The sequence below is a fragment of the Gopherus flavomarginatus genome, chromosome 1 (genome assembly GCF_025201925.1).
Source record: "Gopherus flavomarginatus isolate rGopFla2 chromosome 1, rGopFla2.mat.asm, whole genome shotgun sequence".
Classification (NCBI taxonomy): Eukaryota; Metazoa; Chordata; order Testudines; family Testudinidae; genus Gopherus; species Gopherus flavomarginatus.
In genome coordinates, this window is record NC_066617.1 from 144,231,958 (window position 1) to 144,253,469 (window position 21,512).

Below are 21,512 nucleotides of genomic sequence, written 5' to 3' on the forward strand. Positions count from 1 at the left end.
TTGGATGAATCATTTCACTTCTTTGTGCCTTAATAGTCCTATCTGTAAAAGGGAACTAATTATACTTAGTCTTGTGAAGAACTCTGAGATTGGATGACTAAATATTAGTGTTAATTATACTCTCAGCTAGTGGAAATGAAGAGTAACCAGATCAGATTACTGACCCCGTAATCCAATGTCCCTATTCCTACTGTAGAACATCAGACTACTGGTCTATATATGGCAGTCTCCTGCCTCCTGACCATATTGGATCAGCACTGTCGTCTTTTTAGTGCAGGATCTCTCTTCAGACAGTGGCCAATGGTGGCTGCTTCAGAGTAAGGTGGAAAACCTTGGTAATACCCCTCACTGTGCAGTACTGTGGGGCAAATTTCTTCCTGGCCTACGGCTTCTTATCAACTTGTATCCTGATATACAATGACTGATATCCCTGATCATGTGAATCCTAGCTGATGTCACTAGTGTTGCTGCTACTCTTAGTCATATACAAATACATTTTTTCCCCCGTGAACCTGACTCAGCTACTGCATCTATAATATCTTGGGGTAGTGAGTTCCACAGGCTAATTCCATATTGAAGTGGATCTCTCAGGGTTGCTTCAACACAGTCATTACTTCTGGGCTTCCCATGCACTCTGGGATTGGAGGTGGAGGAATAAATATGTCCATCCATCCATCCCACCCCTGTAAGGAGTGCAGAAGTCTTTAGAAAGCAAACAGTTTGAGATCACAGTAGAGCAATAGAGATGTTTTTTTCAATGGCTTTGAAAAAGGTTCTAAAAAGATGATGACTCTTGGAGTGGCATGCGGAAGAGAATGACTGATTGAAAGCATCAGAGGTGTAGCCGTATTAGTCTGGATCTGTAAAAGCAGCAAAGAATCCTGTGGCACCTTATAGACTAACAAACGTTTTGGAGCATGAGCTTTCGTGGGTGAATACCCACTTCCTCAGATGCATGTAGTGGAAATTTCCAGGGGCAGGTGTATATATGCTAGCAAGCAAGCTAGAGATAACGAGGTCAGTTCAATCAGGGAGGATGAGGCCCTGTTCTAGCAGTTGAGGTGTGAAAACCAAGAGAGGAGAAACTGGTTTTGTAGTTGGTAAGCCATTCACAGTCTTTGTTCAATCCTGAGCTGATGGTGTCAAATTTGCAGATGAACTGAAGCTCAGCAGTTTCTCTTTGAAGTCTGGTCCTGAAGTTTTTTTGCTGCAGATGGCCACCTTAAGGTCTGCTATAGTGTGGCCAGGGAGGTTGAAGTGCTCTCCTACAGGTTTTTGTATATTGCCATTCCTAATGTCTGATTTGTGTCCATTTATCCTTTTCCATAGAGACTGTCCAGTTTGGCCGATGTACCTAGCAGAGGGGCATTGCTGGCATATGATGGCATATATTACATTGGTGGATGTGCAGGTGAATGAACCAGTGATGGTATGGCTGATCTGGTTAGGTCCTGTGATGATGTCGCTGGTGTAGATATGTGGGCAGAGTTGGCATCGAGGTTTGTTCATGGATTGGTTCCTGAGCTAAAGTTATTATGGTGCGGTGTGCAGTTACTGGTGAGAATATGTTTCAGGTTGGCAGGTTGTCTGTGGGCAAGGACTGGCCTGCCACCCAAGGCCTGTGAAAGTGTGGGATCATTGTCCAGGATGGGTTGTAGATCCTTGATGATGCGTTGGAGGGGTTTTAGCTGGGGGCTGTATGTGATGGCCAGTGGAGTCCTGTTGGTTTCTTTCTTGGGTTTGTCTTGCAGTAGGAGGCTTCTGGGTACATGTCTGGCTCTGTTGATCTGTTTCCTTATTTCCTTGTGCGGGTATTGTAGTTTTGAGAATGCTTGGTGGAGATTTTGTAGGTGTTGGTCTCTGTCTGAGGGGTTAGAGCAGATGCGGTTGTACCTCAGTGCGTGGCTGTAGACAATGGATCGTGTGATGTGTCCGGGATGGAAGCTGGAGGCATAAAGGTAGGCATAGCGGTCGGTAGGTTTTCGATATAGGGTGGTGTTAATGTGACCATCACTTATTTGCACCATGGTGTCAAGAAAGTGGACCTCCCATGTAGATTGGTCCAGGCTGAGGTTGATGGTGGGGTGGAAGCTGTTGAAACTGTGGTGGAATTTTTCCAGAGTCTCCTTCCCATGGGTCCAGATGATGAAGATGTCATCAATGTAGCATAGGTAGAGAAGGGGCGTGAGTGGACGAGAGCTGAGGAAGCGTTGTTCCAGGTCGGCCATAAAGATATTGGCATATTGTGGGGCCATGCGGGTTCCCATAGCAGTGCCACTGATCTGGAGATATATATTGTCATCAAATTTGAAATAGTTGAGTGTAAGTATAAAGGCACAGAGCTCAGCAGCCAGTTGTGCTGTGGCATCATCAGGGATAGTGTTCCTGACAGCTTGTATTCCATCTGTGTGTGGGATGTTTTTGTAGAGAGCCTCTACATCCATGGTGGCTAGGATGGTGTTTTCTGGGAGGTGACCAATGCATTGTAGTTTCCTCAGGAAATCAGTGGTGTCACGGAGATAGCTGGGAGTGCTGGTGGCATAGGGTCTGAGTAGAGAGTCCATATATCCAGACAGTCCTTCAGTGAGAGTGCCAATGCCCGAGATGATGGGGCATCCAGGATTTCCGGGTTTGTGGATCTTGGGAAGTAGATAGAATAACCCTGGTCGGGGCTCTAGGGGTGTGTTGATTTCTTCTGGTGTTAGTGTAGGGAGTGTCCTGAGTAGATGCTGTAGTTTCTTAGTGTATTCCTCAGTGGGATCTGAGGGAAGTGGCCTGTAGAATTTGGTATTGGATTGAAAGCAGGGACAGGTCTAAGTTTGCGTCTGAACATGGCTGAAGTTTGTGAGGAAGGGTTATTAGATCTTGGGTTTAGGATCAGGCCTATCACTAACTGGAAACAAAGTGCCATGGTTTAGAATAAGGTCTAACATATTATGTTCTCTCTCCTCTCGCCACACCCTGCACCCCTAATGTCTAAAAAAGAACGTATGTCTGCGCCGATGTATGCACTCAGTTTGGATGCAATCGATCATGTGCCTCACATCATCGATCATGGCCCATTGGAGACTGTCCGGAAGTATTTCCCTGAGACGTGGATTTGGGATTTAGTTCCAGTGAAGTAAGTGATAATTGTGGGATGTGAGTCGTGGTCAACTGGGTTACACAGACACTCAGAAGAAGTTGCTCAGACACCCATGAGATGTGCTTATATCCTTCTGTGATAGATGGAGTACCTTTTGTAGATAGCCTAGAGAGACACAAGTATGAGGGATGGATAGGCAGATAGAGGAAAGGCAGGAAGTAACTAGTTCTACTAATACACCACATCCACTCCTCCGTCTCACAGTAACTGGGAGACAATTAATTGTGTGGATCACAATGAACAGTCCCCTGTTAAATGTGTGTGTGTGTTAGAGGGAGATGTAATTTCTTTTTGGTCCCAGCTCTGGTGCAGAAGTTGCTATTAGCTATGCATTTCATCCTTTTCTATAGCTGTGTGTCTGAGGGATTTTCTATTGTTCACCATGGAACCCCATCCCCAGTCTTCTTACTTGGATGATTCTTCTGCAGACTGGATGTAGGATGGGATGGGAGGAAGTGCTCTGCGGTGAGCCTACAATAGCCAACCAGCATGCACACCCCCAGTGCTCCCAAGGGACACTGCAGTTACAAAGTGAGGGGGTGTTAATTCAGGATGCTGTGAGGGACACAGTTGTTTCTCCCAAAGCTAGGAAAGCTCCTCCTGTTTCCTTGTTCTTGCTTTGTCACCAGGTCTGTCGGAAGTGCTGATTTGGCCGTGACCATCCCCGACACCATCACAGAATGGAAAGCCAACGCGTTCTGCACTTCAAGTGACACTGGCTTTGGCCTGTCCCCGACCGTGTCCCTCAGAGCCTTCCAGCCCTTCTTCGTGGAACTCACTCTGCCCTACTCTGTGGTGCGCGGCGAGACCTTCACACTAAAGGCCACTGTCTTCAGCTACCTGACCCGCTGCATCAAGGTAAGAGACACTCACAGCTTTGCTCAGCAGGGGCCAGGGAAGAGACCACATGGGCCAGTTGCAACATGGCTTCCCATCCAGGGGAGGCAGCTGATTGGCCCCTAGGAAAGTGTCTTATTACAGTGGAAAGAAATGGGTGATGGAAAGGAGGAATCTGGTTGGCTCCTAGGTGTATGTTACCATTGGGGTACAGAGTGGGCATTAGGAAAGAAAGAATCTGTTTGGCTGACAAAGGTTTGCGAGCTGCAGATATACCTGAGACCAACTTCCTGTGTGACTGAGGGCACCTGGCCTTCAACCTCCTGTGCCTATCTCATGACCCCATGGAAAGCAAGGTACCTGGGGTGACCAAACACTGTGCATCACCCCTTACTCTAGTGCAGTGGTTCCCAAACTTTAACAACCTGTGAACCCTTTTCACTAAAATATCAAGTCTCACGAACCCCCTCCTAAAAGTGAATATTTCCAGGGATTTCCTCCTTTACCTGAATTTAAATGATAAAAGCAGTGATCTTGGAAATATAAAATTTGTTTTTATGACATGCTTATTACACACTATTTATTATTAATTATTACAGTATTATTACATTATTAAAATGGCAACACCCTTCCAAGATCTCACTTTCATAGCTTGTGTTACTTTGAATAAGGCTATTATAAGACAAGGCTCCTATGTTTCATCAAGGAATATCAGATGTAAAACAGCATGAAGGTATTTAAGAAGCCAACTCAAATTGTTTCTCTTACAGAAGCATTCAGGTCTTGAGCAGTCCAGGCAAACAACACACATTACAACCAAGCTTAAACTTGTTTTTTAAATTATTATGAAGAACAATACTAGCTGCCTATTTAATTTTAAAAACAGCAAAAATAATCCACCTCCCTTTCCATTTCTTATAAGGAGTCTTGAAGTTTAAATCTACTCAATGTGATAGATATGTTTGCTTTGGTCTGCTTAGATCTTGGAAGTTCAGGAGCTTCGGGCTGCTGGCCCCGCGCTGCCCGAGGTCTCTAGGGACAGCTCTGTCCACCATTAGGAATTTTTTCCTGAGAACTCTCTATAACCGTTCATGAACCCCCAGGGGTTCACGAACCACAGTTTGGGAACCACTGCTCTAGTGGAAACTTCAGGCTTCCTGGAATAGACACATGTGCTTGGCCTTTGGCCTCATGCTGCACAACACCCCCAGCTGCACTACAGGCTCTGGGAAACTCGCTGGCCTGTTGCATCCATGGAAACAGCACTGACTCTTTAGCCCTCCTAACCTGCAGTATATTCCTGCTCCAGCACAAGGGACTGGAGGGGACTCAGGAAGGGGGTCCATGCAAAGTTATGGTGACTTTTCTCTCAGCTTTTATTTAAATAGGTTTCATTCTAGATAAAGTGAAGCAGGAACAAGCTTTACAGTGTTAAGGGCCCTGAAGGCCCTCTCATCTGCTTCCCCATCCCTTTCCTTCCCTTCACTGCACTCACTGATGGTCCCCAATTCTGTTCTCTTTCAGCTACTGCCAGATAGCCCCCCACTTCCCACAGCCAGCACTTCACCTCCTCCCCTAACAAGACACCAGAGGCTCAGACTCATACCAAGGTGGTAAATTTGGGGTCACCACTTTGTCTTTATTCCCACAACTGGTCCCGAGTCTCTCAGGCCCTGCAATCACGTGTTTCTTCAGAGTCATGCACTCAACTCTCTGCCCCTCCTCAGTCTCCTGCACCTCCCTAAACCACAGTACCTCTCAGGTTTCCCCACCTCAATCCCTGCCCCACCAAATCCCTGTGGCTCCCAAACTCCGTGCCCCCTCTCCTCCCCTGCATTGTCTCATCTCCATTTACCCCCAAACCTTTTGAACCCCTCTCTCTCTCTGCCTGATGGCACCTTTCTGTACAATTGACAGGTCAGCATCTCACTGGCTTCATCTGATGATTTCCGGGCTACCCCTGTGGAGAAGGAAGAAGAATCTTATTGTCTCTGTGTGAACGGATGGAAAACAGTGTCTTGGGCTGTGACCCCAAAATCTCTGGGTAAGAGACCTGGCCACTGCAGAATCTCAGGATCAGGGACCAATGGATGGCTCTAAAACGTCTGTGTGAGGGACCAAGTGTCTCCAAAATTTCTGGATCAGATACTGGATGGCTCCATCCTCTCTGGAAGGGACTGTTCTGCTGTGAAAGGAGGAAGGCTGGCCTGTGGCTGAGGCACTGGACTGGACTCAGGAGACCTGGACTCAGTGTCCAGCTCTTGGGCAAGTTAGTGTACCTGTGCCTCAGTTTCCCCATCTGGCTACTGTGATGTGGGCCATATAAATACCTGGACTGACAGACTGGTTGGGTCTGAAATTTCTGGAAAAGGAGGATGATAGCTCTGACACCATGCAGGGGTCTGGGCGGCAGAATTGAAGACCTGCCCCTGCACTCTCCTCCTCTCCATCTTGCCCAGCCCAATTTGATGTAGCCATTGGAGCCGAGGGGTTGGAACTAAGGCTGCTGCAGAGCTGTGCTAAAGTGCTAACCTATATGTGACTTGCACTCTGCCCTCTTTAGAGATGTTTCCATGTAATCAAAGCAGAACACCATGCAAATGACACTGGCACCCCTGTAACTGCAGTGCCTGGCAGAACACTTATCCTTTTTTGTTTCAGGTAATGTGAATTTCTCAGTGAGTGCTGAAGCCCTGAAGACAGAACTGCCCTGTGGGAATGAGGTAGTGGAGACCCCGGACAAAGGGCGGAAGGACACGGTGATCAAACAGCTGTTAGTGGAGGTAGGTGGGCTGTTTAGTCCCTGTGGTATAGAGAAGCCATGATAACTTACTGCTGTGTTGTGACAACTGATATAACGCTGCAGGTCTTCTTGGTTTATAGGGAAGCCATAATGACTTAATATGATCTCAGCAATAACATGTTCTCTAATGCTGTAAAGAGAAGCAGCGATAAGTTACTATATTAGCCAATATAAGCTGTAATACTGCATAACTTCTTACAGAAGAATACTGGTATCTTGTTACACCACATGACTGAAATAATAAGCAAAGGTGATAAGTTTGTCACAGCCATGTCTTTTGGGACAGAAACCAAAGGAGAGTCCAAGGAGAGCAACAAAAATGATAAGAGGTTTAGAAAACCTGACATATGAGGAAAGGTTGAAAGAATTGTGCATGTTTAGTCTAGTAAAGAGATGGCTGAGGGGAGAACAAGATAACAGTCTTCAAATATGTGCTATAAAGGGAATGGTGGTCAGTTGTTCTCCACGTCCAGCAAGGGTAAAACAAGAAGTAATTGGCTTAGACTGCAGCAAGAGAGATTTAGGTGTGATACCAGGAATAACTTTCTAACTGTAAGGGTAGGTAAACACTGGCCCAGGTTACCTGGGAAGGCTGCAGATTCCCCATGATTGCAGGTTTAAGAACAGTTTGGACAAACACCTGTCCAGGATACTCTAGGTGTACTTGGCTGTACCATGTTCTGAGCGGGATGGATTAGATGGTCTCTCAAGGTCCCTTCTATCCCTACATTTCTATGATTCTGTCATGTTACAGTAAATGTGTTTTGCTTTTGCTTTAAAGTTCTCCTATGTGCCAAGTGAAATTTGAATTATAACTTGGCTCCTTTTTCAACATATAGGGACCCAAAGAACTGTGAAACTTTTCACAAAAAAATTAAAAATAAATTATTTCTAAACCTCTTCAGCTGAAAAATATTCACTTTGCTTCCATCACATTAGTGGAAATGTCCAACTTCATCTTGGGCTGATCTGACAGTTCTGGAAACACAGAGATTATTTTTCTCAGAATTATGAGGGAGGTGAAAATTGGATTTAAAATAATAGGAGCCTAGTGGCAACTTTATGGGATGTAGAGGGTGTACTGGTCTTGCCCTGTAATTTTAAAGAACTGACTAGTGCACCACTGCCCTTTACCTGATGGAATCAGAAATGATCATCTGTGTGTGCTAGGCTAGCAAAGAATTAGAGCTGGTTGGAAAACAGGATTTTTTCCCCAGTGAATTTTCCACCAGAAGAAAGAATCTTTAAAACATCTTTGATCACTGCATTTGGATTCCCTGTGAAATGTTCAAAATTAAACTCAACAGCAGGTTTGTCACTGACATTAATTTTGAAAAGACATTTTGAAACAAAACAAAAAGCATTCATATTAACCTTAAATGTTGTTGTGGGGTGGGGGGGTGTCAACTTTTAGATTCTCCCCCTCCCCCCTGCCATACACACACACTTTTTAAAACTTTTTACTTTTTCCAACTGAAGAAAGAGAGGGAAAGGTTTTTTAAAAGTGTGAGAAAGTGAGGGAAAGCCCCTTTTCATGCTTGGCTACTGGTTTCCATCTGGCAAATGTTGGATAACAGTTATAAAAAGGGAGGGAAACCGACTATTCTCAGCATAAAAATTTGCAGGGGAGGGGTGTGTTCCAAAACCAAAAATTGATTTGACTAAACCCTCTGTTTTCACAACGTTTAGTTCCTGAGTTTTAGTCAGAATTGTTCTGGTCATTTCAATAAATAACACGGCTTCTTCTTTAGCTCAAGCCATGGGGGTCTGGGCCTTTGGAGCAGGAGGAGCTGAGTTCTCTCCCTACTGTAGCCCTACAGGACTAATTGGCCACAGTGCGTAATGGTGAATTTCTAGGTGGTGGCCCTGCAGTCATTACAATATGTCATTTCAGGACACTGAGCGCTTTGGGCCTGACCCAGCAAAGCTTGCTTTAGTTCAGGCACATGAGTTGTCCCATTGACCTCAAACAGGCTTAAAGATAAACACTTGGCAGGATCGAACCCCTACATCACTTCATTAGCATCACGGCATATTATCAGCACCAGCACATGGTGTAAAGCTGGAAGTTCTCTCTGTGTAACAAGGAAAGTCCAGATTTTACAGTGTGCTACCAGCAACTAATCACCCATGGTAGAGCACTGCAATATCCTCCCCTTGGGAGTGAGGAGGCGATAACTTGTTAGTAGCCAATTTCCAACCATTATCTGCTGACTTCATCAGATTTATTATTATATGAGAATTTGCAAGTCTCCCTCTTTCCCTGATTCATGCTCTGCTCTTCCTTTCTTTCTTTCTTTCTTTCTTTCTTTCTTTCTTTCTTTCTTTCTTTCTTTCCCCCAGCGTTTTCCCTTCTCCTCATCTCTCCCCATCACCCCTGGCCAGATGTTTCTGCCACCAGGTGCTCAGTGTCTCTGCAGGTTCTCACCTCTCTCATTTTCCTTCCCCTTCCCTTTTCCTCCCCAACCCGAAGCCTGAAGGACTTGAGAAGGGAACGACCTACAACTTCCTGCTCTGTGCAGCTGGTAAGAGCCTCACCCCTCCTGACCGTCCTCTGCAAAGGGAAGGTTGGAAACCCCGGGTGTCCGAGGGGAAGCGCTAACTGGAAGCAGTAATATGGAAATGAGAAAGTGGGACACCTCCAGCTGGATAACGAGGAAATGTTTCCTAACACTGAAGGGCTGGAATGGCCCCCAAGGGAAGGGCTGGAAGCCTAGGTCTTAGGGAACATTCCTGGCCTGGGTCCTGTGGGGATGGGCTAGATGGGATTTAATGGGGCTTTCCCCTTCTCTCACTCTCTGATTCCATGGAGTGAAATTACAAACGGGAAGGTACCAGAGAAAGAGCTGGAGACTGCAGTTCACTTGTCTCACCAGGTGGTAACACCTTGCTCCATGTGGAGGGCTGGGTGGGGGGGAGGGGGATCTGAACCTGAGAGGGGAGTTGCGGATGGGTGGGGGTTCACTATAAAGCTATGAAGGAATGGAGCTGCTTAAGGCAGGGAGCCCCTGTGCAGTGCCAGGGGAAAGACAGCAGCAGGGATAGTGTCCTAGCTCCTGTGCTGGGTCCTGGTCATTGTTACACAGGCGGGATTTTACTACAATCCCATCTATGTCACTTTTCCCCAGGAAAGACAGCACCACAGCCAATGTCCCTGAAGCTCCCAGAGAACGTGGTGCAGGGATCAGCCAGAGCCTATTTCTCAGTGCTGGGTAAGTGAGCCCGAAGAGCTCGGCTGTGGGTGCTGCTGCCGTTCCCTCCCCCTTCCTGACATTAGTGGTCTTTTCACCCGTTCCACTCCTCACCCCGTTGTGCACCCATCACAGCCCCTCCATTTATCTCCCAGCTGCCCACTGCTGTAGTCACTAGCTAGCACTTCACCTCTTTTTCTCTCTCCTTCCCCACACCTCTGCCTCTGGGCCCACGTCTCTAGCTATTCATCCAGCCTAGTGCTCTCATCTGTCCTTCCAGCAACATGCCCTTCACTTTGCCTTTCATGTGTCCCTTCTCTCTCAGAGAATAATTCTCTGTTTCCTCCTTTCTCTGTGTTGTGTGTGTCTCTCTTTCCCTCCTATTGCCTGTGATCTCACAAGCCTGTTATGGATGTCTCACACTAACATCCTTGCTCTGCGGTGCACTCTGCCTCAACGAGTCAGCTTTGTACAACACTGACTCCCTGTGTCTCCATCCCCAGGCGATATCCTGGGCACAGCCATGCAGAACCTGCAGCAGCTTCTCCAGATGCCCTTTGGATGTGGGGAGCAGAACATCGTCCTGTTTGCCCCCAACATCTACGTCCTGGACTATCTGAATAAGACAGGGCAGCTGAGCGAGGAGACCAAATCCAAGGCTATTGGATACTTAGTCAGCGGTGAGGAGGGACGGGGCTTTTGTTTCTTCACTTGCTCCCTTCCAAGGTTTTGCTGGGAGCTTTTTGTGTCTGCCTTGCTCAGATAATGCTCCCACTGGGAAGGATGGACGGACTGAGGGGACCACCTGTCTCTTGGGGGGAGGGGAACGCATTGTACCTCCTCAGTCCTTTCACCCCATTGCTCTCCAGTGTGTGAGCCCAGTGGTAATTCACTCTTGCCCCAGCAAACCAGACTCGGCTCCCAGATGGCCTGTATAGGCCTTTCCTAGCCACTAGAGTATTGGCAGCACCGTCACAACTGACCCTTCATCATTTACCTTTGAACCAGGGCCTCTGACACTCCCTCTCCCCAACCCCGCCCCAGAGGTCAGAGGTTCCCTTTCCCAGGAGTTACTCTGAGTAGTTGCTCCATTAATGGTTGGTGTTACAATAGATCGCTTTCCAACAGGGGGTGCCATAGCATGGTAGCATGCTTAGATCTAGGGTGACATCTAGGAACACAGAGAACTCTACTCTCTGGAAGTGCACGATGGGAGAAGATGGGTCCATGTGGACATAGCCTGGGTGCTGCACTGCACTGGGTGCATTTCTGCTGATGACATGCAAGGCGGAGAAGAAGAGCTGAGTTGGTTCTGCAGGCCTGGCAGCAGTAAATGGAGCAAAACCTGGGTTTAAGCCTTGTTGTCACTAGAGGAAATTTTGTTTGTAATACATTTAGCCAACTTAGAATCATAGAATATCAAGGTTGTAAGGGACCTCAGGAGGTCATCTAGCCCCATCCCCTGCTCAAAGCAGGACCCATAGGTGCTCCCCCACCCTGCCCCCGGCCTGGCCCCGATTCAGCCCCCTCCCTGCCCCATTGGACTCCTCCCCAAATCCCCGCCCCTGCCCCGCCTTCTGCCAAGCACACTGTGTTCCTCCTCCTCGGTGAGGAGCACCCATCAATTTTTCCCCATGAGTGCTCCAGCCCCAGAGCACCCATGGAGTTGGGGCCTATGGCAGGACCAATTCCCAACTAAATCAGCCCAGACAGGGCTTTGTCAAGCCGGGCCTTAAAAACCTCGAAGGAAGGACTTGTAGTTTTAATATATGTTTGCTGATCAAGGTAAACTCTAGGCTAAGGTTAACTCAATCAGCTAACATTTGTGAAACTACAAGTGCCTTGTCTGTGTTAGGATTGAAACATGTGTTAGCTGGCAATGTTGGTAATGCTCCTTTATTCCTAATGTGGCCATGACCTTTGCCAGTAAAGCCAGTAGCCATAATTCTGAACACACCTGGAGCAGAGCCGCTGAGTGACAAGGGGCCCTTTCCACATCGTAACTTTTCAGAAGAGCCCCTGTTTGGGTCACACCTTTGATTATTCCTCATTCTCCATTTCAGCTCCACCCTGTTTTTAATGAGCGTTAGCAATCTTTCAGAGACAGCCTTCCCATTTATTTATTTTAGGTGCTGCAAAGGGATCCTTGAACCTGGTATAGGTGGCTAGTAAATGCACATCATAACCCTGTTGCTTGTACCTTCTTTTAACGCCTAACAGAAGACCAAGGCCGCTCTGCTGAGACACTGAGGCTGTTTTTAGGAATGGGAGGCCTGTCTGGCTTGTGTACTCTACATCGGACCTGCTTCTGCATCTAAGGCTTGATCTAAACCCAGCTTTGTACCAGTGTAACTATTTCAGTTAGGAGGTAATAGTTTATCAAAATAATTGAATCAGTACAACCCCTAGTGTGGATGCAGTTCTACCCCCTTTCCATCTGGGAACAAGCTGTACTGGTATTAGCACTTTTATAGTATCCTAACTACATCCACTCTGGGGGAGTCACAGCATTTTAATGCTACGGGTACAATTAAAGCAGGATGTTTGTGTGTAGACAGGGCTGAAGAGTCTCTTTTCCTGGCTGACATCTACAGGTGGACTTTACTGCAGTGAAACACAATTTCATTCTCCCTTTCAGCTTACCAGACACAGCTGAAGTACAAACACCAGGATGGCTCCTACAGCACATTTGGGCCACGTTATGGGCAATCAGGGAACATCTGGTAAGATTTCAGTGCTGCTGAATTCTTTCCCTTCTCTTGTTATAACCTGGAGCTTGCCCACTGTTAACAGGTGCTGATCATGAAGGGGCGGAAGAGAGGGGAGGAGCTGTAGAGCTGATGATGTGGGATAAGGCAACTATGAGAGGTGGTAGGGAAGGGAGATCTCCTTTAGTTCGTATGCTAGAGGCCTGTGATTTTGGCTTAATAACCATTTACAGCCCCCTGATTCCCTGCTCAGCTCAGGTTAGAGCAGCCTGGGGGCTGTTCTAACTTCCTCCAAGTGGCCACAGTCCCCTGAGGACCATACATCAGCTAGGTGTGTCCAGAACACAGCACACTGCAGCCACTCACTCTCTGTACCAGGGGCTATGTAGAGGGTCGTGTAAAGGAGTCAGCCAAAGATTCCCCGGCTGGGTGACTTGCTGGTAGTTACAGCTCCCTTTGTGTTACCTGAGCAGGGTGCAGAGGTCAGAACAGGGCAGAGGATCCATCCCAAAGACCTGATTGTGGATACTTGTCCCTTCTGGAATTATATGTTCGATCCTCAACTAGGAAAGTTTAGCCACCACTGCCCTCAGGATAAGGAGGAGACTGGTAAGAGGGTGGAGCCATCCCAGCCCCTCAATGCTTAGTGCATGCCTGAAAGGGTGAACAAACAGGTTCTGCAGGGAGTGGCAGTGGGCAGCTCTGCAGGGGTTGCTCTTCCCTCTGCCACTATTAACTCTATTGCCCCAGTGTGGTGCTAGGAGGCGCTGTGCTGCAGGGAGCGGGGTGGGTGGCTCAGTAAGGCATATTGTCTCTCTGAGTGCTGACGCCAGTCTGATGCTAGGGGGCGCTGTGCTGCTGTTTTTATAATAAAATGCAGAGCCAGTGTCCTGGCCATTCCTGGTCACTGATGATTGTGCGGGCTGTTCTCTCAAGGGCTCTGGACAACCACCTTCTACCCCTAAAGTGTGCCCTGGCTGTTCAAAACTGATGCAGGAAGCTGGCTCACTTCCTGTCCTAAAATGGGCAGTTTTGCTGTGCCCTGTCAGACGGCTGCTGAGTCTTTCCCCCAGGCTCTGCTGCATGTCAGTAGGTGGCTGAGTGAGATAATTGTTCCTTGGCCCATGGCCATCAACTCTCCAGCCCCTGCTGCTTCTATTCAGGCTGGTGATGCCCCAGGACCCTGTCCCCTCCAGCGAGCACAGGGCATGGGTGGAAGCTCTCACCACTGCCCGCTCTCTGTTGCAGGCTGACAGCCTTCATCCTCAAGTCCTTCGCGCAGGCCCGCTCTCACATCTTCATCGAGGAGAAGCACATCCAGGATGCCCTGGCCTGGCTTGCTGGCAAGCAGAAGGACAACGGCTGCTTCCGCAGCTCCGGGACGCTCCTGAACAATGCCATAAAGGTGACGTATCCGCCCAGACAGCTTCCCGTGGGCCTCCTGGGACCCATACAGGACTCCAGTGACATAGAGAAAGCCTGCAACTGTGCATGGGAACAGCACAGCCACTGCAGCACATGGGGCTGGGGCAGGGGGCTTGGAAATGGGACAGATGGGATCTGCTAAGGGAGGCAAGAGCAGGGGAGAACCATACTGTACATGGAGTGACCGTGGCTAGGGGAAAGAAGAGAGGTAGGTACATGGAAGCTACTATAGTGTGGGAAGAAGAGGGATGTTTAATGCCCCTGGGAGGAGGGGCGAGTGGGCGGGGTTTATGGGTTAATGTCTCTCTCTGTGGTTCCCTGCAGGGTGGGGTGGACGATGAGGTCACGCTTTCTGCCTACATCACCATCGCGCTGCTGGAGATTCCTCTGCCCATCACTGTACGTACCTGTAACCCCTCAAGCCACAAACAGAGTTGGGTACCCCCAAGTCACAGCCTCCCATCCCAAGAGAGAAGCCTTTAAAAAAGGGGGAAATCCAGTCAGAAAAGACTTTAAATGGAGGTCCAAATCTGGAATTGGAATTTCCCTGCAGCTTCCCTTCCAGTCCAGGGTGTTGGTTCTGTCTCATCTCTAATCCTTTTATATGAGCTTTATTTAAAAACTTTTCAGGTGGTGTTTGCTTGATCTTGTCTTACACGTCTACAGCTTAGAGTTTTACAGATATTTAACACTTAACCCAAATGGGTCCCCATCAAGGGCTGATTTCTGTTCTCCTTCAGTTAGGTCTGCTCCACATCCAGAAATCGCACTGGTAAAAGTTTTATCATCAGCGAGCAACTAAAAAGACTATATCAGTGCAGTGAGTTCACACTGGGCCAGTTGTGCCAGCACGTTGTGGTCACCTAGTATCAGGCCAGATTGGCAAAAGTGTGGTGCATTGTGGGTAGGCGTCCCAGTGTCCTCTGTGCCGCTTTCAGCGGCATTGCTTTGTGGGGAAATTTTGCTGCTTAGCTTTCGCTGTGCTTGTCGGAAATATTCACTCAGCAGCATGTGGGAAAATGTAGCAAGTAGCAGGAACAGCTGTGGCTGTGGAGAATGTGCTGACTATGTAAAAGCCAGTTGGACTTCTCATCATTGGGACCTTTGGTTCAAAAGTGCTACCACACAGTCTCTGTTAAAGGGAATGTTGCACTGTGGGACTGCAGTAGAAGGACCACTTACACTGGTACTTCCAGTGAGCATGCACCTTATCACTGTGCTGATACAACTCCACTGACATGGGTCTAATGTTGTTCCAGAAAAGGGAGTCAGTATGCCCCCAAAAGTAGAGGATTTTTGTTGGCAGGCAAGTTGAGTGTGAACGAGTGCCAGGCTGTGCCCAGAAAAGATGAGTTCTGTAACTTGAGTCTAAACCAGGCTTTAGATGTGTGGTGCTACTGGCTGTGGTCAGACAAAACAAGTGAATGTGGCCCAACATGGCCTGCTTGTTAACTTTGTCCTGAGGAAGTGGCAGTCCCCATCCACTGTCATGAGACTAACCTGATCCTCTGTATTTAATTGAGGAAAGCTGATGTCCTGATTAAGCCCTTCTCAGTTAGGAGTATAAACCCCAAGGCATTTTGTTTACAAGGTTTTCCTGTCTCAAAACCAGCTGAGCTCATTCCCTCCAGCTTCCCAGAGAGAACCTCTCTCTTAGCAGACACCAAGGGCTAGGAAGGTTCAAATCAATACAGTTTGAAAAAGTTTCAAGCCACTGAAAATGGGACTGTCTGCTGGACTTTCCATTCTCAGCCATTGACGAAAACAGATGAACTGCCCTGTTGTGTATGCACCTGTGCACACTGGTATCACGTGGAATGTCATTACGGGAAATGTCTGATTCCAAACTTTGCTTCTCAAATGTTCCTAAGTGAGGACCGACCACAGGACAAATTTAAAGGGCCAGGTTCCCCAATACACCATCGCCATCCACCAAATTTGAAAGGCCAGACTCATTGGTTTGCTCTGGATGCTTAATGCAAGCCTAGTGATACAAAGCAGCTGTAAATCAGCCACTGCACATTGCTAGAGTGGTGAAAGTCAGCGAGTGTCCTGGGGAATATGGCTCTGAAAGATCAGTTATTGTGTAGAGTTACCTGTGTGTCAGAAAGTCCAGAAAAAAAATACTTCATAAAATGGAAAAAGTGCATATTGTTTCCTGCCTGTTGAGCTCACAGACTGAATTCACCTCCATGGTGACCTCGCCTCCCCCTCTCAGCCCATGTCTCTCTCCTCACACAGCACTCTGTGGTCCGTAATGCTCTGTTCTGTCTGGAGACGGCAGCAGAGCAGGGAGGAAACCACGTGTACACCAGGGCGCTACTGGCCTACGCCTTTGCCTTGGCTGGGAAGGAGGAGAAGCGCAGGGCACTGCTGGACTCGCTTGACAAGGAAGCTGTGAAAGAGGGTGAGAGTTCCCAATGGGCCCTTCTCCTGCATCCCAGGCCCCTGGTCCTACCTCCCCAACTTGTAAAGTGACCATGTATTGAGAATCATATACAGGGGCTCAGAGGGGAAACCACAGCAGAGGAGTATTACGAGGGCCAGCACCAGGCGGGAGAACATTATTTGACAAGAAAAAACCAGATTGAGAGAGAGGCAGCCCAGGCAGATTTCTGACCTCACAGCATGTTGTATCCCTGCCCTTTTAAGGACTCCTTGTTCTTTTAAACTGGGTCATTGATTGCACCCTTCAGTATCCAACCTACCTATTAGGTAAAATGTCAACATTCCCTTTTCATTTGTCTCTCTTGCATTTGCCCTTTCCCTTGTCCCTGCCTTCCCTCCATTTGCTTCCTTCCTCTACTCCAAGCTTGTTAACTTTTCCTCTGTTTGTTTCAGTCCGTTTCCCCCTTTTCTATACTGTGAAATAACTGGTCTCTCCTTTCTTTTCCTCCTGCTCTCTTCCTCCTTCCCCCAAGTCTCCAAATCTCTCTCCTCCCTCCTGCCTCCCACACCAAAAGCTCTCACATACTCCCTACTTCCCAGCACACAGAATCACAGGCATATTGTCCTGCTGCCTTGCACCCCACAAATCTCTCTCTCTCCCCACACACACACTGCAGCCTGCTTCAGGCACAAGCTAATGCACAAGCACATGCAGGGTTGCCCCAGGATCCACTCACACACAGGCTCCTTCTCCCCCACCCGAAAGCCATTCTCACACACACACGCAGAGGCTGCCCCCAACTGTAGTGAACATGGGACTTGTTATGCAGGGTCCCAGCACATGCAAACTCCAAGTTCCCTTCCCATCACATCAGACACCTGGGTTCTCTGTCCCCTGCCCCAGCCCCACAAACACAGAGCCTCAGCCGCGCACTCATAGGCCTCATGCAGGCGAAGAAACTCACTGTGTTAGAAAATGCATTAGTTGACATACTGCTAAAGACAACTCAGCACCCTGTCACAGAATCATAGAATATCAGGGTTGGAAGGGACCTCAGGAGGTCATCTAGTCCAACCCCCTGCTATTAAGCAGGACCAATTCCCAACTAAATCATCCCAGCCAGGGCTTTGTCAAGCCTGATTTTAAAAACCTCTAGGGAAGGAGATTCCACCACCTCCCTAGGTAACCCATTACAGTGCTTCACCACCCTCCTAGTGAAAAAGTTTTTCCTAATATCCGACCTAAACCTCCTCCACTGCAATTTGAGACCATTACTCCTTGTTCTGACATCAGGTACCACTGAGAACAGTCTAGATCCATCCTCTTTGGAATCCCCTTTCAGGTAGTTGAAAGCAGCTATCAAATCTCCCCTCATTCTTCTCTTCTGCAGACTAAACAATCCCAGTTCCCTCAGCCTCTCCTCATAAGTCTTGTGCTCCAGCCCCCTAATCATTTTTGTTGCCCTCTGCTGGACTCTTTCCAATGTTTCCACATCCTTCTTGTAGTGTGGGGCCCAAAACTCGACACAGTACTCCAGATGAGGCCTCACCTATGTCGAATAGAGGGGAATGATCACATCCCTTGATCTGCTGGCAGATCTAGACAGAGTTAGGTGGGGTGAAAAACGGCAGCTGGTTGTGGCCAACCAATCACATTAGCTGCCTGTGGTCACCTGAGGGCACCCCATAGCCTAAGTTTACAAACAGCAAATGAATTTGTAAGCCCAGACATCCCTGTCTATTCTAGGTGCTGAGTCATATTTACCATCATGCTGAATGCATATTCTCTTCTAACACAGAGCATTTCCCCGGGGTAGATGGACCTTCAGGCCTTGTCTTCACACAAAAGTCATTCTGCTGTATCTGTACTGGTATAATTAAAGTGGTGCAACTCCCGCAGTGTGGACACAGTTATAGCAGTGTGAAGGTGTTCATACCAATAGAACTGTTCTCGTACAGCCCTACCTGTACAAGGCACCTTTATGCTGGTATGACCATGCCCAGACTACAGGTACCAGTAGAAAACTCACAGCCCTAACCAAAATTGTTGTAGTGGCACAAAATCTGTGTGTTGGCCAGGTCTTAGAGGCGTCTTCTCTCCTTTCCACCCTCCTTGAGTGTCTCTCTCCTCCCTCCCACCCATGTGTGCAGATTATCCCCCTCCCTTTCCTGTCCTCCTCCCTAAGATCTCTCACCCAAGATTTTTCTTTCCTTCTCCTCTGGTTTCTTCTTCCCTCTCCCTCTCCCCACTCTTTTGGGTCCAGGCCGTCTCTACCCTCCTCTCCCTCTTTGCCTTAGGAGGATTCCTGTCCCCCCACCCCTCAGGACTGTCACCCATTTTGAGGAGGGAGCCTGGTGCAGGGGAACGAAGCCTCTCAGTGGCATCTAGCTTCATGCACCCCCCACCCCCAGGCTCTGGTGGCTACATCAGCCCAGGAGTGGGCCAGCATTGAGAGCAGCTCACGGGGCAGCAGGTGAGGCAGAGGATTGTTTGGTCCAAGGGGCATTACATGGAGAGAAGCATCAAGGGGGCACATTTTAAGACTCTGGGAGATGCCTTACAGCTCCCCAGACATAGGGGTCATCACCAGGGAGGAGAGAGTTGGGGCCTGGGTCTCCTTTCCCGAGGGCAAGTTCCTGTGGGAACAGTTTGATGGTGGCTTTTTTTTAAGGTGCTGAAATATTAATGTAAAGACAAAGGAAACTATTTAAAAACATGAGCTGGGGCCAGAGCTGCCGGTGCCTCACTTTGCAGCGACACAGGTGTATCTGTGGGTTCCCCCACACATCTGAGTGCTGTGAGTGAGCATATCCTGAAACCCTGACCAAATGGTACCATTCCCACTGAGCAATAGCACAGCTCTGCTCATATCTTAGCTGGCTCTGCTCCATTCCTCTGTCCAAGCACTGCTCCTCACTCTGGATACTCGTTCCATGGGAACAATGGCCCCTGGTCAGCACAGAGTGATGTCTGCTCCCTACAGCAAGAGACAAATGAAGAGGAGAAGCCTGATCTTTGGACTAATAAAATGAAAAAACAGATCATTCCAGGGGCCCCAAATTAAGGTTCTGGTGTCCCAGGAAATCCCAGGAAGAACTGGGACTGTGCTGGTAAGAGCAGGATTTATGGGCTGTTCACTCTGCTAGAGTTGGGTGCAACCGTCACTGTTGTAACCCTTCGGCCTTGAGCGCCTGGGCCACTTAGCGACCTCACACTTTTTGGATCAAAGAGCCCAATAAAGGCTGCTACTGTCCATTCCTGGGATGTCCCTTCATAAGACAAAGGGGACATAGGCACAGAGGTGGCAGCCTGATTAGTCACTGAGTGTTCGTACCAGAAGGTTTGTATAAATCCACTAGACCATCAAGTGAGGGACTATTTAATCGTTTCACGTCTCATGTCAATATGCCAGATGAGCACGGGGGGGGCTCTGTTCTCCCACCTGCAGCAGCAGCAGGTCAATAACGCCCTTAGAAATGGCATGTATTAAGCATCTGTATTTCCTTCTCTCCTGCCCTCCACTCCCTTCTCCCGCTGCAGATGGCTCCATTCACTGGCAGAGGCCCGGGAAGGAGCCGAAAGCCGAGCTCCCATTCTACCAGCCCCGTGCTCCTTCTGCTGAGGTGGAGATGACGTCCTATGTGCTCCTCACTTACCTCACCACGCAGCCGGCACCATCCCAAGAGGACCTGTCAATAGCAACTCAAATTGCAAAGTGGATCAGCAAGCAGCAGAATCCCAATGGGGGCTTCTCCTCCACCCGGGTGAGCTGTTCCCATCCCCAGCCTCAGACACCCAGGGCAGGGTGGGAGGCAGACAGGAAAAGGCAGGAGACAGACAAGCAACCTAGGGGAGGGAAAGACTGACCTGGGGAGAGGGAAGGGGTGGCAGTCCCCTGGCTGTATAGTTTAGTTTAGATCAGGGGATAGTCACAGCATGGAGTATGGCTGCATCAGATACCCACAGGCCCAGAGGGACTAATGAGTTAGGAGACTGGACAAATGATGCTGCTGTGTATGGGGGACAGAAGAGTCACCGTGAGCACTCACAAGGTAGTGCAGTGCCATCCCCAGCTCCCCCCAGCACTGACCCCATCCAGCCAGGCCAATTCAGCTGAGGAGCAGAGGCCTCCTCAGAGGCCCTCCTCACTGCTGGACATACCCAGAAAGAATGTGGGGGGGGGGGCAGCAGCCTGAGTGACAACCAAACAGGAGGTGCCACTTCCCCCTTTGAGCGGGTGCAGACCATGCTGGTGCTTGAAGGCTGGGACCTCAGGGAGTGACCTCTCTAGACAGGACCAATCATTGGACCCATGCTTCACCATTACCCTGGCTGGCTTAATACCCACAGGGCTGAAACACTTTATCATACTCCAGTACTGAGCCTCCTGGCTGCCTCACTAGGGTTCTCTCTGAGCTACAGGCATCTCCCATTTCACCTGGTCCTGAACTGTCCGTTTGGGTGGGTCCTTCAGGGAAGGGTGGTGGTATCTTCCCTCAGATGCCTGTGGTGGAGTGTCAGAGATACTAAGGCCTAGGTTCCCTAAGGTACTTAGACACTTGGCTGCTTTCAGTGGAGGATCTGGGCCCAGGGGAAGAAAGTGAATGGCTTACGAGAATGGGGAGTGGAAATGGGAAAATCAGGGCACTGCTGTGTAGGAAAAGCTGGTGGAGTAGGGGCTCTGGGCCCATACAAATGGCTCATTCATCCCCTTGGGCACTGGGCCCATCTCTTGTCTGGCAGGACACAGTGGTGGCACTCCAGGCGCTGTCCCAATATGGAGTCTCCACCTATGCCAAGAGCGGAGGAGCATCCACAGTGACTCTGCAATCCACAGGGAACTTCCAGTCCCAATTCCAGGTGGATCACACGAACCGTCAGCTGCTCCAGCGTATTGCACTGCCAGAGGTGCCAGGGGACTACAGCATGGGGGTGACAGGAGAAGGATGTGTCTACGTGCAGGTGAGGGGTTCTGGGGAAGGTTGAGAGGGAGAGGCTGCCGCTGAGGGGAGCC

General features: G+C 48.9%; 1 protein-coding gene across 2 annotated transcripts in view; it reads left to right on the plus strand.

Moving 5' to 3' along the window:
• The window catches only part of LOC127046266 (alpha-2-macroglobulin-like), a 61,418-nt gene that overhangs the window by 24,455 nt on the left and 15,451 nt on the right, over positions 1–21,512 (plus strand). For both annotated transcript variants that reach the window (XM_050943080.1, XM_050943089.1), the window contains exons 18-30: positions 2,986–3,121; positions 3,775–4,003; positions 5,900–6,026; positions 6,644–6,765; positions 9,259–9,310; positions 9,914–9,997; positions 10,480–10,656; positions 12,615–12,699; positions 13,933–14,089; positions 14,434–14,508; positions 16,351–16,516; positions 20,039–20,262; positions 21,242–21,460. In XM_050943080.1, coding sequence (XP_050799037.1) covers positions 2,986–3,121; positions 3,775–4,003; positions 5,900–6,026; positions 6,644–6,765; positions 9,259–9,310; positions 9,914–9,997; positions 10,480–10,656; positions 12,615–12,699; positions 13,933–14,089; positions 14,434–14,508; positions 16,351–16,516; positions 20,039–20,262; positions 21,242–21,460 — 1,853 coding nt within the window. The remainder of the gene's footprint in view (positions 1–2,985; positions 3,122–3,774; positions 4,004–5,899; positions 6,027–6,643; positions 6,766–9,258; positions 9,311–9,913; positions 9,998–10,479; positions 10,657–12,614; positions 12,700–13,932; positions 14,090–14,433; positions 14,509–16,350; positions 16,517–20,038; positions 20,263–21,241; positions 21,461–21,512) is intronic.